Source organism: Otolemur garnettii, unplaced genomic scaffold, assembly GCF_000181295.1.
Source record: "Otolemur garnettii isolate 467f Iridium unplaced genomic scaffold, OtoGar3 scaffold00019, whole genome shotgun sequence".
Lineage (NCBI taxonomy): Eukaryota > Metazoa > Chordata > Mammalia > Primates > Galagidae > Otolemur > Otolemur garnettii.
This window is the reverse complement of record NW_003852414.1, coordinates 16244411-16257577: the sequence shown is the minus strand read 5'-3', so window position 1 is coordinate 16257577 and position 13167 is coordinate 16244411. Positions and strand designations below refer to the sequence as shown.

General features: G+C 43.8%; 1 protein-coding gene across 3 annotated transcripts in view; it reads right to left on the bottom strand.

Moving 5' to 3' along the window:
- The window catches only part of RSU1 (Ras suppressor protein 1), a 269357-nt gene extending 257139 nt beyond the window's left edge, over window positions 1-12218 (bottom strand). For all 3 annotated transcript variants that reach the window (XM_023511371.1, XM_003786787.3, XM_023511370.1), the window contains exons 1-2: window positions 12120-12218; window positions 11769-11880 (exon numbers count right to left, since the gene is read on the bottom strand). In XM_023511371.1, coding sequence (XP_023367139.1) covers window positions 11769-11877 — 109 coding nt within the window. In that variant the 5' untranslated portion in view covers window positions 11878-11880; window positions 12120-12218. The remainder of the gene's footprint in view (window positions 1-11768; window positions 11881-12119) is intronic.
- Between the last annotated feature and the right edge of the window lie 949 nt (window positions 12219-13167).

The following is a 13167-nucleotide window of genomic DNA, read 5'->3' as shown; positions in this document are numbered from 1 at the left end:
CGGACACAGTCAAAGAATAAAATAAGCAACCGCAGTGATCACGTACTAAAAGTCATAATAAAAACACTTTCCTGAAATAAAAAAAAAAAATTAAAACTTTCGAACTACAAATTTAAAGAGCACGCTACACACCGGGAAATAATGCAGAATGACCTATACCTTCGATCAAGACATACTCCTATAAAGTTACGGCAAATAAAATTGTATTATCAGACTTTGGGATGGCAATGCTTTATGCCAGATAAAATAGAATAGCACATTTACAATACTCCAGGAAAGAAACTCTGAGTCCTAATATCCAGCAAAAATTAACTTTCACATTAAAAACAAAAACAAAAACAAACTTTTATGTATCAGCCACAGGAAAGAGCCCTGGGAATATTATTCCGCTGATGCCTTTCTGGATATTCCAAAGTAAAGCTTCAGACAATCAAGAAAACATGAGAGATACTAGTTAACCTAGGACTGGTGACGGGCATGAAAGACAGATGTAACTGTAGACTAGTCTAGACGAGGGCTAAAAGGGGGACAATGTAAGAAGAAATGGCTGTATATGCGGAAAATTTAGATATAGTTCAAATAGTAAAAAATAGGGAGGCGTATTTTAGGAATTAAAAACTGATCAGAGATGTATCCAGTTTCTGGGCTGCAAGTAGAGGGCTCACTACCATCCTCAGGACAAGAAAAAAGCTGATCCAGCAGGAAATAAACAATTCTTTATAGATTGATCAGAGATTTGAGGTCACACTGAAAACTAGACAGACAGGCAGAGACAGAAAGAATCAAGGGATGCAAGGAGCAGAAATCGCCACTGGCGCCAGGAACTGGTCAGAAGGCTTCGAGGATACGTGGTTAATTGCTGAGACTGTGTGGCAGACTAGCTTGAGAGAAAAACCCCAGACCCAGGGATCCCCTCACACTTTGCCGACTTTCGCCTCCAGGAGCCCCACCAGGTTCTTGGGGTGAAAAATCAGATTAAAGATTGTGCTTCATGGAAGGAGAAAAGAACAGCATTTTAAAACGAGTACAAAGTAATCTTTACAAAGAGCAAACTGCTTTGCCAGAGCCCAGACAACTAGGGAAATGCCCAAGCCATTCCCCTCTCACTGGAGGCAGGAAAGAAAGCTGAGAGACACCCGTGAAGGTCACGGCCAAGGGGCGCTGGCTCACTAAAGGGGTGAGATCTAATCACAGGATTACAGGCCATGTCCCCTTTTCCACACCTCATCAGAAGGGTTCCTACTTAATAACATGGACTACAGCAGAACACCAAGCTTGGGATAGATTTAAGGAGGAGTCAAGAGGAAAACGCCCAAAGACAGAGGGCAGGACGGCAGAAAACTGAGCCCCGGACACCCCCAGCTACAGCAAACAGAAAAACTCACACTAAAAGCCTATTTAACCCTCAGTTCCTTTTACCCAGTAATCCACAGCTGGTTTATAACAACATTAAAATGTACTCTAATTTGAAAAAGAAAAATACAATCTAGAGAGAAATCAAGCCACAGAACCAAACTCAGATATGGCAGATACGTCTGAATTGACTGACCGGGACTTTAAAACAACTATGATTGATGGGCTCAGAGTTCTAATGGAAGAAATGAATGACGTCCAAGAACAAATGTCTCTAAGAGAGACAGAAACTCTAAGAAAGAGGAAAAAGGAAAGGCTAGATAGAGGTCAGAAACTCTAGAAAGGAAATAGAGAATGGATACAGACAAGGAGAGAATCAGCAAGCTTCAAGATCTAGCCACTTCCTAATCTAACAAGCAAACACAAGAAAAGAATGTGGGGAAAACATCTTAGACTATCTCAGCCCCACGGGATAAGTACAAAAGTGTGACGTGCACCGAACAGGAATAGGAGAAGAAACAGAAAAGGAACAGAAGAAATATCTGAAGCAATATGGCTGAGAACTTTCCACAATTAATGACAGACATCCATCCACATATCTCGGAAGCTCAGGGAACACAAAAAAGGATAATTACAAAAAAGCATATGCCTATACACGTCATGTTCAAATGGTTAAAAAAAAAAAAAAAAAGATCAGAGACAAAATAGTGAAATGAAGTCAGAGCAAAAAAACCACCTTAACCATAAAGGAACCAGGACAGGAATTACATCAGACTTCTCTAGGAAATCAGGCAAGCAAGAACAGAGGGGGGTTCAATATTTAAAGCGTTAAAGGGAAAAGATCTTGTCATCAATGAAACTGTCCATCAAATAGGAAGGAGAAATAAAGAGGTTTTTTTAGACAGATAAAAATTGAGGAAACAACTTAATGGTAGACCTGCCTTGTAAGAAATGTTAAAACAAGTTAATCAGACAGAAGGAAACTGATACTTAAGAAAGTGGGATCTACCTAAAGTATGTTAGAGAAGAAATGAACAAAGGTCATCAAAAGTGGTTTATTACTCTTATTCTTAACTGATCTAACAGGTAAAAGACTGTTCAAAATACTACTAGCAACCTTGTATTGGTTGGTTATAGCTTAGATAAGTGAATGACATGTTGTCAGGGACAGGATGGAGGAGCTACAAGGATTCTGTTGTAGGGAACTCCCTCTGAAGTGGCATAGTGTCACTGGGAAATTAACTGAGACAGTTATAAAGGTGTATTGTATGTAAGCTCAGGGCACTCACCAAGAAATTTTTAAAGGCAAATGTGCAGACAGGAGACAGATGAAATCGTACAGAAAGCTCAACTAAAACCACAGAAAGCAGAAAAGATTTGGAAGATCAAAAAAAAAAAGGATAATCCAACTATGTCAACAATCACAGGATGAACTCAGAGAGGGTTGAGGGCCATGACCAGGAGATGCCGGGGCCTCCAGGCTGCTGACAACGTCCTGTTTCTTGGTGTGAAAATGTGTGAGCTTGCACAGTCATGGATGCACATATGTACATAAACACCTCAATCAAGGCTTCTGAAGTGGATTTCTTTATAGTATGTGAGTTTTTGGAGGAGCATTCCTGTTTCCCCAGCTCAATTGGTGCCAGCGAGGGTGGACTGTATCCCTGAATGCATTCTTAAATTGATAAGGAGTTATTAGTCCAGGGAGGGCTGGGAGGACGGGTTCTAGAACATGATGAGACTGCCAGTGGGCACTGGGCACGCTTGCCGAATTAGCCACTTCTCTTCATCTCCCCACTCGGGTACACACCTGGGCCTGTGCCTGTCAGAAATGACTAAGGCAAAACAGCACAAGCCAAGAACAGGGCTTCTGAGCTCTGACTACCTGGGTTCAAATCCTGCTTCTACCACTTATTAGCTGTGTGACTTTGAAAAACTTGTTCCAGCTCTCTAAGTGTTTCTGGTTCTTCCGACAGTAACTGGATAATGATAATTAAATTGTGAGGTTTAAAGAGGAGTCATCCACACAAAGAGCTTAGCAGACTGGCAGCATGCCTGGTGCGTGGTTAACATGGGCCATATTTTATTTCATACGCCCTGTGTGCGCAGGGCGTGGTATTTTGATTATATTATCTGTAATTTTTATCCTCCCAACAAACTGTACACAACCTGCAAAATACAAACTTGCAACAGATTAATAAGCATTTTTGATGTAGTCTGAAGATTTGATATTTACAGCTGCATAAAAAAAAAACCCTAATATACATCAGAACATTTGCAAAACACCATTCATATACTGAGGTTGCAAACTATAAAACCGAGGCCAAAGAGCCGTTCGAAGTAGCTGCCTGTATGCTTTTTATTTGGCCCAGTTTGTTCTTAAAATTATAAGCTATACAGAATCCACAGGAGTAACAGATACGCAATGAACATATGAAATTTAAAAAAGACCTTTATGAGGTGCTGGTAAATTACAACTGCAATTTCCATTTAATTAACTCAGGTTTATTTTCTTTGATACATGAACCAATATTTCCCCAACACAACCTCTTCTGGCATCAGACTTCCTGGAGTGTTTTAAGCTAATGTTCTAAGTTTGAAAATAGAGGAAAATGTCTAAGCAGTATTAAAAGATCTCACATCTGACCATTAAATTCAGTCAAGATTAATTGTCATTCAGGAAACCATAAAGAATGGGACAGAGGGTCCAGTTTAAAATTGAGGAGATGGAGATGAAGTTGCTTCTTGTGTTTGCTTCAACAGTGCAAGCTCTGCAACAATCCTGCAAATCCAAGTTTCCAAGATGGCAGGGCTAACCCAATGACATGTTTTATTGGCCAAGCATAATGTTTTAAAGGATTCTGAATTGAATGCCTTACAGGTTCAACCTTTTTTTTTTTTTTTTCTGCTGCCCGTTGGAAGAAGAAGAGTTGTCTTGAGCCACATATTAAATACACAAACACTAACAACAGCTGATGAGCAACAACAACAAAAGATCCGTGCATAGTTTCCACAAAATCCAACTCCACACACAAGCCGAACAGGCCTCAAATAATCTGCACACGGCCCACGGGCTGCAGATTGGACACCCCTCCAAGGTAAAGCCGGCCCTGTAAGTTATCCTTCCTTAGCAATCAGGACTGGCCCTTTTGGTCTTTAAGGGCTAGGAAACAACAGAGCAGTGTTACAGAGCTAAGGTTTAGACACACTCAAAGGACTTATTTCCACAACCTAGAGAGCTTTCTGCTTTCTTAACTGGAGTCTGTATCATCAAGAACCTTTAATGTAGCTGTTTTAGGCTGAACTATGTTCCCCCACCCAGGACACACATATCAAAGAAGCTCTAACTCCCATTACCTCTGAACAGAGCCTTTAAAGAGATGATTAAGTTAAAATAAGGTCCTGGGGTGAATCCTAACTGAATCTGCCTGTTGTCAGATTAGGATAAGGGGGAATCAGGCAACAGAAAGACCCCAGGGAAGTAGAGGAAAGACCAGCTGAGGATGCAGCAAGAAGGCGGCCGTCTGCAAGCCCAGGAGAGAGGCCTTGCAGGAAGCCACCCCTGCTGGACCTCTGATCCAAACTTCTAGCCTCCGGGACTGGGAGAAATAAATAACTGTTGTTTCAGCCACCTGGTCTGTGACATTTTATTTTTGGCAGCCGTAGGAAATCAATAGAGTAGATTATGTCACCCTATCCTTTGCCTTTTCTGACACCTTAAATCCAAAATATCATTTTGCATTATTAGGCATCACACTGATGAAATCTGTGCAACTGAACATCCCATTCCACCCCCATGTTTCATCTGGAGGCACCCAGGCTGAGCAGCACCTCTCCGCCCAGAAGCCGGTGCCAGGTGGCTGCAAAATAGGCCAGCCTCAAAGATGCTTTGGATCAGACTGACCACAGCACAGGTGGGCCTTCCTTCACGGTGAGCCCACCTCTTTATCAGGAGAAAGAGTCCCGGTGAGTGAATGAGGAACTGCAGAGGCAGAAATGGATCACTGGGGAGGCCAGATGCTGGGTTTGGTCTCTTGAGAAGCCTGGAGCAAGAGGCAGTGGCTCAACACTGACCCCTGCTGGTCAAATGACTCATCTATAGATTGGTCCTCAGCCTTGTTTTCACATTGTCTTTTTACTTTAAAAAGTTAAAAAAAAAATAAACCAACTTGTACAAACTTGCTATTCAAAGAAGCAAGAGGCCTTTATAAGACATAAGGAAATAATGTCTGTTTTTTTTCTCTGTATCTCATATGTCTAGATTGAGTTTTCTTTCAACCACTTTCATGTAAATTTAGGGACAGAGGATACAGGATATAGTTTTCAAGTATTTTCCATGCCAATTTTAGCTGATTATAATGGCAAAGCACTGGGTGTTATGGTTTCTTACGGTGAAAATACAACTACTTCAGGTCGAATAAACACCTCAGCATTGTCTTAACATAGCAAATATTAACTTACCACTGAATAATTTAAAAATTCAATATAGAGAAACATCCCCAAATGACTCTGTTTAAATGTCTATCAAGAAAAATATACCTCTGATACAGAGTTATTACAGGAACTAGGGCCTTTTGATTCTTAGTTGAAAAACCACCAACAGTAATGTACCTGTATCAGTGTCAATGAAGAATTAGGCACAATTAAAATCCCATGCAATGCCCTGCTGTCTCCCAGCCACCTCACGGGTCTGTGGTCACCACTGTCCCTGCACCCTGGGCCCAGCCACCCAACTACTGGGAATTCTGAACCAAGCAAGGAGATAGCAGGTGGTCTGGTGGCATGAGACCACGAGACAAGCAGGCAAAGACCACGGAGAAGCACCAGCACCAGATTCCCTAGAAATAAAAAGACATTGTCTTTCATTTACTATACAATCACAAGACGAAACAGTTTTTTTAATTTTTTTTTTTTGAGACAGAGTCTCACTCTGTCACCTTAGGCTAGAGTGCTATAACATCATAGCTCACAGCAACCTCAAACTCCTGGGCTCAAGTGGTCCTCTTGCCTCAGCCTCCCAAGCAGCTGGGACTACAGGTACCTGCCAGGATGCCCGACTAATTTTTCTATGTTTTGGTAGCAAAGGGGCCTTGCTCTTGCTCAGGCTGGTCTTGAACCCCTCAGCTCAAGCAATCCACCCACCTCAGCCTCCCAGAGTGCTAGGATTATAGATAGAACAGTTTTTAAAATACAGTCCTGAGCTGCTTAATGTTTCTGACAACAACGGATCACACATATGAAGGTGGTCCCATGAGATGACAATACTGTACCTTTTGACTATACCATTTCTATGTTTAGATACACAAATATTTACCCTTGTGTTACAACTGCCGACAGCACTTGGTACAGTAACCTGCTGTCCAGGTGCGTAGCCTAGGAGAGAGAGGCTGTACCGTCAAGCCTAGGTGTGTAGTGGGCTAACATCTAGATTTGTATAAATATAGTCTATGATGTTCAAACAACAAAATCACCTGGTGATTTCTTTCTTAGAACGTAGCATCCGCTACTAAGCACCACACGAGTGTGCTAATCGTGCACATGGAGACTTGTATGTGCCAGGTGACAGACCAGGCACTTGGCAGACAGTAGCTCCCTATGACCCTATGAAATAGGTTCTCTTATTATTCCCATTTTACAGATGTGGAACCTGAGGCACAGAGAAGTTAAGTAACTTGTCCAAGGTCACACAGCTAGTAACACACCAAGAAGCAGCCAACCGGACTAGAAATATCCAAAGATGGCAAAACGGTAAAACGTCATTACTGATCCAGTAACGCACCAGGGGTTGCAACTTTTCTTTGTTTTCATTTCCCATCTCGATGAAACATTTCCAGCTGTTATCCTCTTCTAAAATGAAAACTAACACTTGTTGGATCCATTATGTTCCTGATAGCTGTAAACTGTTTTCCCCTCTGGAAGTTAGGAGAAGCCTGCATAGAGACAGGGTACATGTGCTGTTGTCCTGCACCGCACTTTCTAGCTCAGCTGCCCTGAATTTCTTCACTAGAAACAGTAATGTTTGTCCCTGGATACACTTCCTCAAGCTCTATGCCAAGTTCAGGGCTAAGAGCACTGTGGGCACAGAAGAGACACTTCAGCCAGGTCAGACGTGACAGTGGCTTAAAACTGAGCACACTGTGGGGTGGGAGACTTCCCAGAAGGGATGACACAAGAATGGAGTCCCAGGGACAGGGAAGACCTGCCTTCTTTCAACAAGCATTAACTGGCAAGAGAGTGAGTGGGACAGCAAAGAGGCAAAAGCCTTCTCAGGCCAAGAGATGACACATTTAAAAACACTAAGGTGAGTGTCTACATATGACTTCAGTGAAGTGAAAAACACAAAAGGTTCTAATGAAGATTACAACTGGCTCGGCGCCTATAGCTCAATGGCTAGGGCGCCAGCCGCAAACAACAGAGACGGTGGGTTCGAATCCAGCCTGGGCCTGCCAAACAAGACAATTACAACAAAAAAATACAAGGCGTTGTGGTGTGCGCCTATAGTCCCAGCTACTTGGGAGGCTGAGGCAAGAGAATCACTTAAGCCCAAGAGTTTGAAGTTGCTGTGAGCTGTGATGCAACTTCACTCTACCCAGGGTGACAGCTGTGACTTTGTTTCAAAAAAAAAAAAAAAAAAAAAAAGATTACAGCTAAAACTGCACATTCTTCCTGGTCTTTGATCTTTCCCTCCAAACAGCCCCGACTGATAACATATGCTCCTAACAGGGGGACCACTTCCAGGTTTAACAAAACTTTGGAAATAGCCCTTCCAGATAACCCATGATTGTGTTTGTTGATTACTTTGTACGGTCCTTTAGAAAGACTGCCCCCTTGAGAGCAGATTATTTATTTTTCTTTTTAAAGATTTGAAAAATATTTTAGTCTAACCTGATTTTAAAAAATGATAAAGGATTGACCACCCAGAGGGCAATAAACTTGAACAGATTAAAAAGTCATAAAAGATACAAATCAAAGAAATGAAAGGAAGTCCATCCGCCTGCAGCTGGGCCTCGCTGCCTCTACGGGAGCTGATTACTGGCCCCTTCCACGCCACCAGCTTCATCATCCAGCTGAGGACAGTTGCTGCTCAGGAAAGAGCTTCTGCAGTGAAATCAATCTCTTCAAGTAAAAGAATAAAATCAGCAGCATTACTCTTAGAAGAAGAAAATGTGTATGCACATTATGTGCCGTGTAGAAAAAAGCGGAAAAGAAATAAAATGAGGACTAATTTCATATATATAGCTATCTAATTCAATTAGAATCCCAGGCTAAAGTGCCAAACACTCCAGGTTCTAACAAGCCACACAAAAAATTCTAACCTATGACAGAAATGCCTTACCCAGTCTAATTAACCAAACTAAATTCAGAGTTCAGACTATGTTGAAACTAAGTATAGACGAATGAGCCTCTAACTGGATATTTGCATTAATAATTATCATTTAAATAGGATTATGGTATTTAACACTAAACCAGTCTGCTTACATTTCCACTTGATAAGGAACTTGAGGCTCAGAGAGGTTAAGTAGTTTCTCTAATGTCACACAGTACTAAGGAGCAACTCTGAACCACTGTGCACAAATCCAAGTTCCCCTCATATGCACTGTGCTCCTCTGCCTCTCTGGGTTGGATCTAAGCATTTCTAGAATCTGGCTGGGCTGGCAGAAAACTGTAGAGCCAGCCTGATTATCTGTCTCCACCGTAAGATGTTTTCCCCATTAGAAAGGTGTTTTGGGTACCTGAACTCCTCAAAACATTTCTCAAAGGTAATTTACTGTTGGTGAAGAAGCAAAGTGCTATGTCTACAAGACACGACTCTCCCGAGCAGAAAGATGGGCATCTCTTATGCTTACAAATAGTACTAAGCCTCATTATCTTCAAAGCGCAATTCTTGTTGCTAAACCTTTTGAGAAATTAAATAAGGATGATGACAGGAAAGCTTGAGAGACAGAAATAACCATTTACTGTACATGCAAGTCAATTGTTCATTGTTCCCTGTGTTTACTGTGGATATTAAAATATTATAAAACTTCATGGTTAGAGTTAACATTTTATAAGTGAAAGAACATGGGAATTCTCACATATAGTTAATGCAGCTATGTCGAATTCCTAAGTACAAGTATATGCTCAGCAAGTGAGCCCGAGAGGAGAACGGGCTTCTGCAGAGTCTTCTGGAAGCCTCCAGACTCCGAGGAGACCAATGGTCAGGGAGTTAGCAGAGAGTAGCCACTCCGTGGGCCAACGCTACAGAAGCCAGAGAAGGTGGAATTTCCAAGTTCACCTCCACTGAACTTCCCAAGAGGTACTACTGCTCTTCCTCAGCTGCTACTTACTTTGGGAAAATTTAAGAATGATCTCGCATTTCACCACTCAATGGTGTATGGGGAACATTTTTTTTTTTTTCAGGAAGCATGTGGTTATCTTTTCTTCTTCAATAAAAGCCAAGGCTTCAAAGAGATAATGGAGCTGAACCAAAATAGCTACGCCACTCTTCCCACTTATAAATATTACATAAAGTTTCCTGTTCAAAAGCTGGAGGGTGTAAAGCTACTCTGCTGAAAACAGCCTCTTTTTCAACCTCATGAAAAAAAGGGTGCAGAGGGCGGAAAGCCCTGCGGAGGGCAAGGGTAGCGTTGTGCTGGGCATCCCGGCCCCATTCCCTTCTGTATTTCCTCTATGCAGCGGTTCTCAACCTGTGGGTCGCGACCCACAGGAAATATATTAAGGGGGCGTGGCATTAGGAAGGTTGAGAACCACTGCTCTATAGCAACAAGGTCCCCAGTAATGACCACAATCTGGCACAGCTAGGCAAGGGCAGAGAGGGACAAAGACAATATCTATCAAGAAAAATATACCTCTGATACATAGTTATTACATGATCTAGGGTCTTTGATTCTTAGTTGAAAAATCACCAATAGTACCTGCCAATTCAGTCCTGGAGACAGCTACTCTCTTGCTGACATCAGGAATCCATTCCTACCATAAGAGACCAACATGCACCAAAACCCAAGCCTGACGCAGGTATCTTCTTAACAGTTACCAAATGCAAACTGTACAATGGTTCACTCCTTTTCCTTTGGCCACGACATATCCATAGCATCACCCCCAACCTCTGGTCCAGGCACGAACCATGGATTCATAGTAATCCTGGTTCCACTCTCTACACGCCTAACAAGCTACCCATCATCTTTTAGGGTCCCCTGGACATTTTCTTTCTTTCTGTTGTCACAACCTGGACCGGGGGCGGGAGAGTCTCACAAATTTGTAGGCCTAATCCACCATTCTTGTACCTCCTTCATTCATAAAACATTTCTGAGCACCTCTTCGGCTCCAGACACTATTATAAAGAAGGCAAACATGGGTGTTACACAGCCTTTGCCTTCCCAGTCTGTCAGTGGGGAAGAGATTTCTAGATTAAAAAAAGAAGAAGAAATAGCGGGTGGCGTCTGTGGCTCAAAGGAGTAGGGCGCTGGCCCCATATGCCAGAGGTGGCGGGTTCAAACCCAGCCCTGGCCAAAAACTGCAAAAAATAAAAATAAAATGTATACACACACACACACGCGCGCGAGTGTGCACACGTGTGCCTGTGTGTATATATATATATATATAATTCTATGTAACAGGAGTCACAAAGCAAGGGATTTGCAACTTCACAGAGGAAAGAGTGACTATGTCAGCTTGATACACACAGAGAAGGCTCTGCATAGGCTGCAATGCCTAAGCTAACTCTTAACAGAGAAGTTGACAGGATTTCAGGTACAGAAGAGTGGGAAGGAGGAAGAGGAAGGCACCAAGATCTAAACGAGTATGCTGTGGTTCAGAAAGAGCAGTAGATTCGGTGTGGCTGGGACACAAATGTGTGGAAGGGATAAGGGTGTGGTCCGAATCACAAAGGCCCTGTATGTCACACCGAGGAAACTAGAGCGTCACTGTCAGTAACGGACAAGCTGGAGGAACGCTGAGAAGGTCCAGAATGTAGCCCCATTAGCCAGAACAAGTGCTTTAGTTCACTTACGCCGTGTTTGTTCAACAGCGGACTTTAATAGCCAACATCCCAAACTTAGGAAATTTAAAGAATCTTGGCTTCTTTAAAAAAGTAAATTAATTGGCAACAGTGGTCCAAAAAAATGAAGTGGCTGTTCAGTAAATGGAGAATCCACCCAAACGTATGGCATTTATGAATCAGCACAGCAACTACTGCCTGTGTGATTCTTATCCTGGATTTACCAGTTCATTTTCCAGGTAGAACAGAACAAATTTTGACTGCAAAGTACCTCAGGGAAGCTCCGGACAAGCGGCGTTTACAAGCAGGGGGTTGGAGGAATTATAATGCTCACACCAGGACCAGCAGTTACTTGGCAAACTTAGAAACCCTTCCAGCTCATCTCCAAGGGGAAAGACTTGAGCCGCCGGGAACTTACACAAGCCGTTGACATCCAGCATGTTGGAGATGCCGCGGTCACTCATGTCCACTTCCGGCTGGTTCTTCTCGCGACTCTCCTCCACCAACTTTTTCAGGGACTTGGACATGGTCTGTACCAAACGACAACAGTAAACACGTGGGCGATGGCAGCAAGGTGCAGGCAGAGAAAGGACAGACCCCTCCGCCGCCGCCGCTCCCCGGAGTTCCCGGGGCTCGACAGTGGGCGTCAGTCAGAACGCGGGGTCCGGGTGCCTGAGGGGGCAGGGCGGGGTCGGGAGTGGGAAGAGTCCGGCACCAGCCCGGCAGCGCCGGGGCAAGCGAACCCGAGTGAAAAGTCAGGTACACTCACCGCGGAGAGCAGCACCTAGCGGGGTGGGCGTGGAGCGACAGGCGTCGGCGGCAAGAGTCGCACACCTCACCGGCGCAAAGCTGGCACCAACGAGGAACACGCCCTGTCCGGGCGCTCGGCGCAGGCGCACGCCGAGCCGCTCCCAGCTCCACGCCCCGCCCGCTCCCGACCCTTCCCAAATTAGGAGAACAGTTCACTAGATGTGGCTCCCGGGTGAGGCTCCGCCCACCAAAGAATACGAACCCCGGGGCTGACCAATCGTATCCATTATTTGGCTTCGAGACTCCGCCCCACATAGAGCTCAGGCAATTACTGTGGGGAATCGCCCTTAATTTTGAAGTTCTTATTGGACTGGAGTTGGAGCAGGCGCATTGGTTTTGCGCATGCTCAGATGGTCGGTCGTAGCCCTGGGTGCTGTGGGCGGAAGCAGGGAGGTTTGACTAGCAAGGTGGGAGCTGAGGGTGGTTCCTGCGAAAGCCAAAAGTAAATTAACCTCCCAGAGTCCTGGTTCTGTGATTGCTGCTTCACTCGCCAGATGTTGTTACCCCGAGTCCAGTGTACATAATTGTCCCTTGAACGGCCCTGGAAGCATCTCCATGTGTTAGTTGCTCTTCCAGACAAGAATTCAGTCGCTCTGTATCCCCAGCACCCGGCTGGAAACCGTGCTTTTTGAAATCTTGCGGGTTTCTACTGCTGGCTTTTCCACCTGACCCTTTTGATCTCAAGCAACCGGAACCACCTTCAGGTTTAGAAGCTACAAGTAAAAGCCAGCCCTTTTAAAAGTCAGAAGTTGGTTTTTACACCTGTGAAACACGACGTTACCACTTCCAGGAACCCCCCACTTTATCTTCCAAAGGCAACCAAATTTTGAATTGGGGCAAAACTGCTGGCCTCTGCCTCTCTGTTTGCTAACACAGTTCCAGTCACCCAGTAATGTACTGTGAGTCTCACACCCAAAAATGTGTCCTTAGAGACAGTTTCATACTATGGAATTTAAAACTGATAGGCATTTTCCTCCTGGGATCACAGATGATAGACAAGTCTTTTA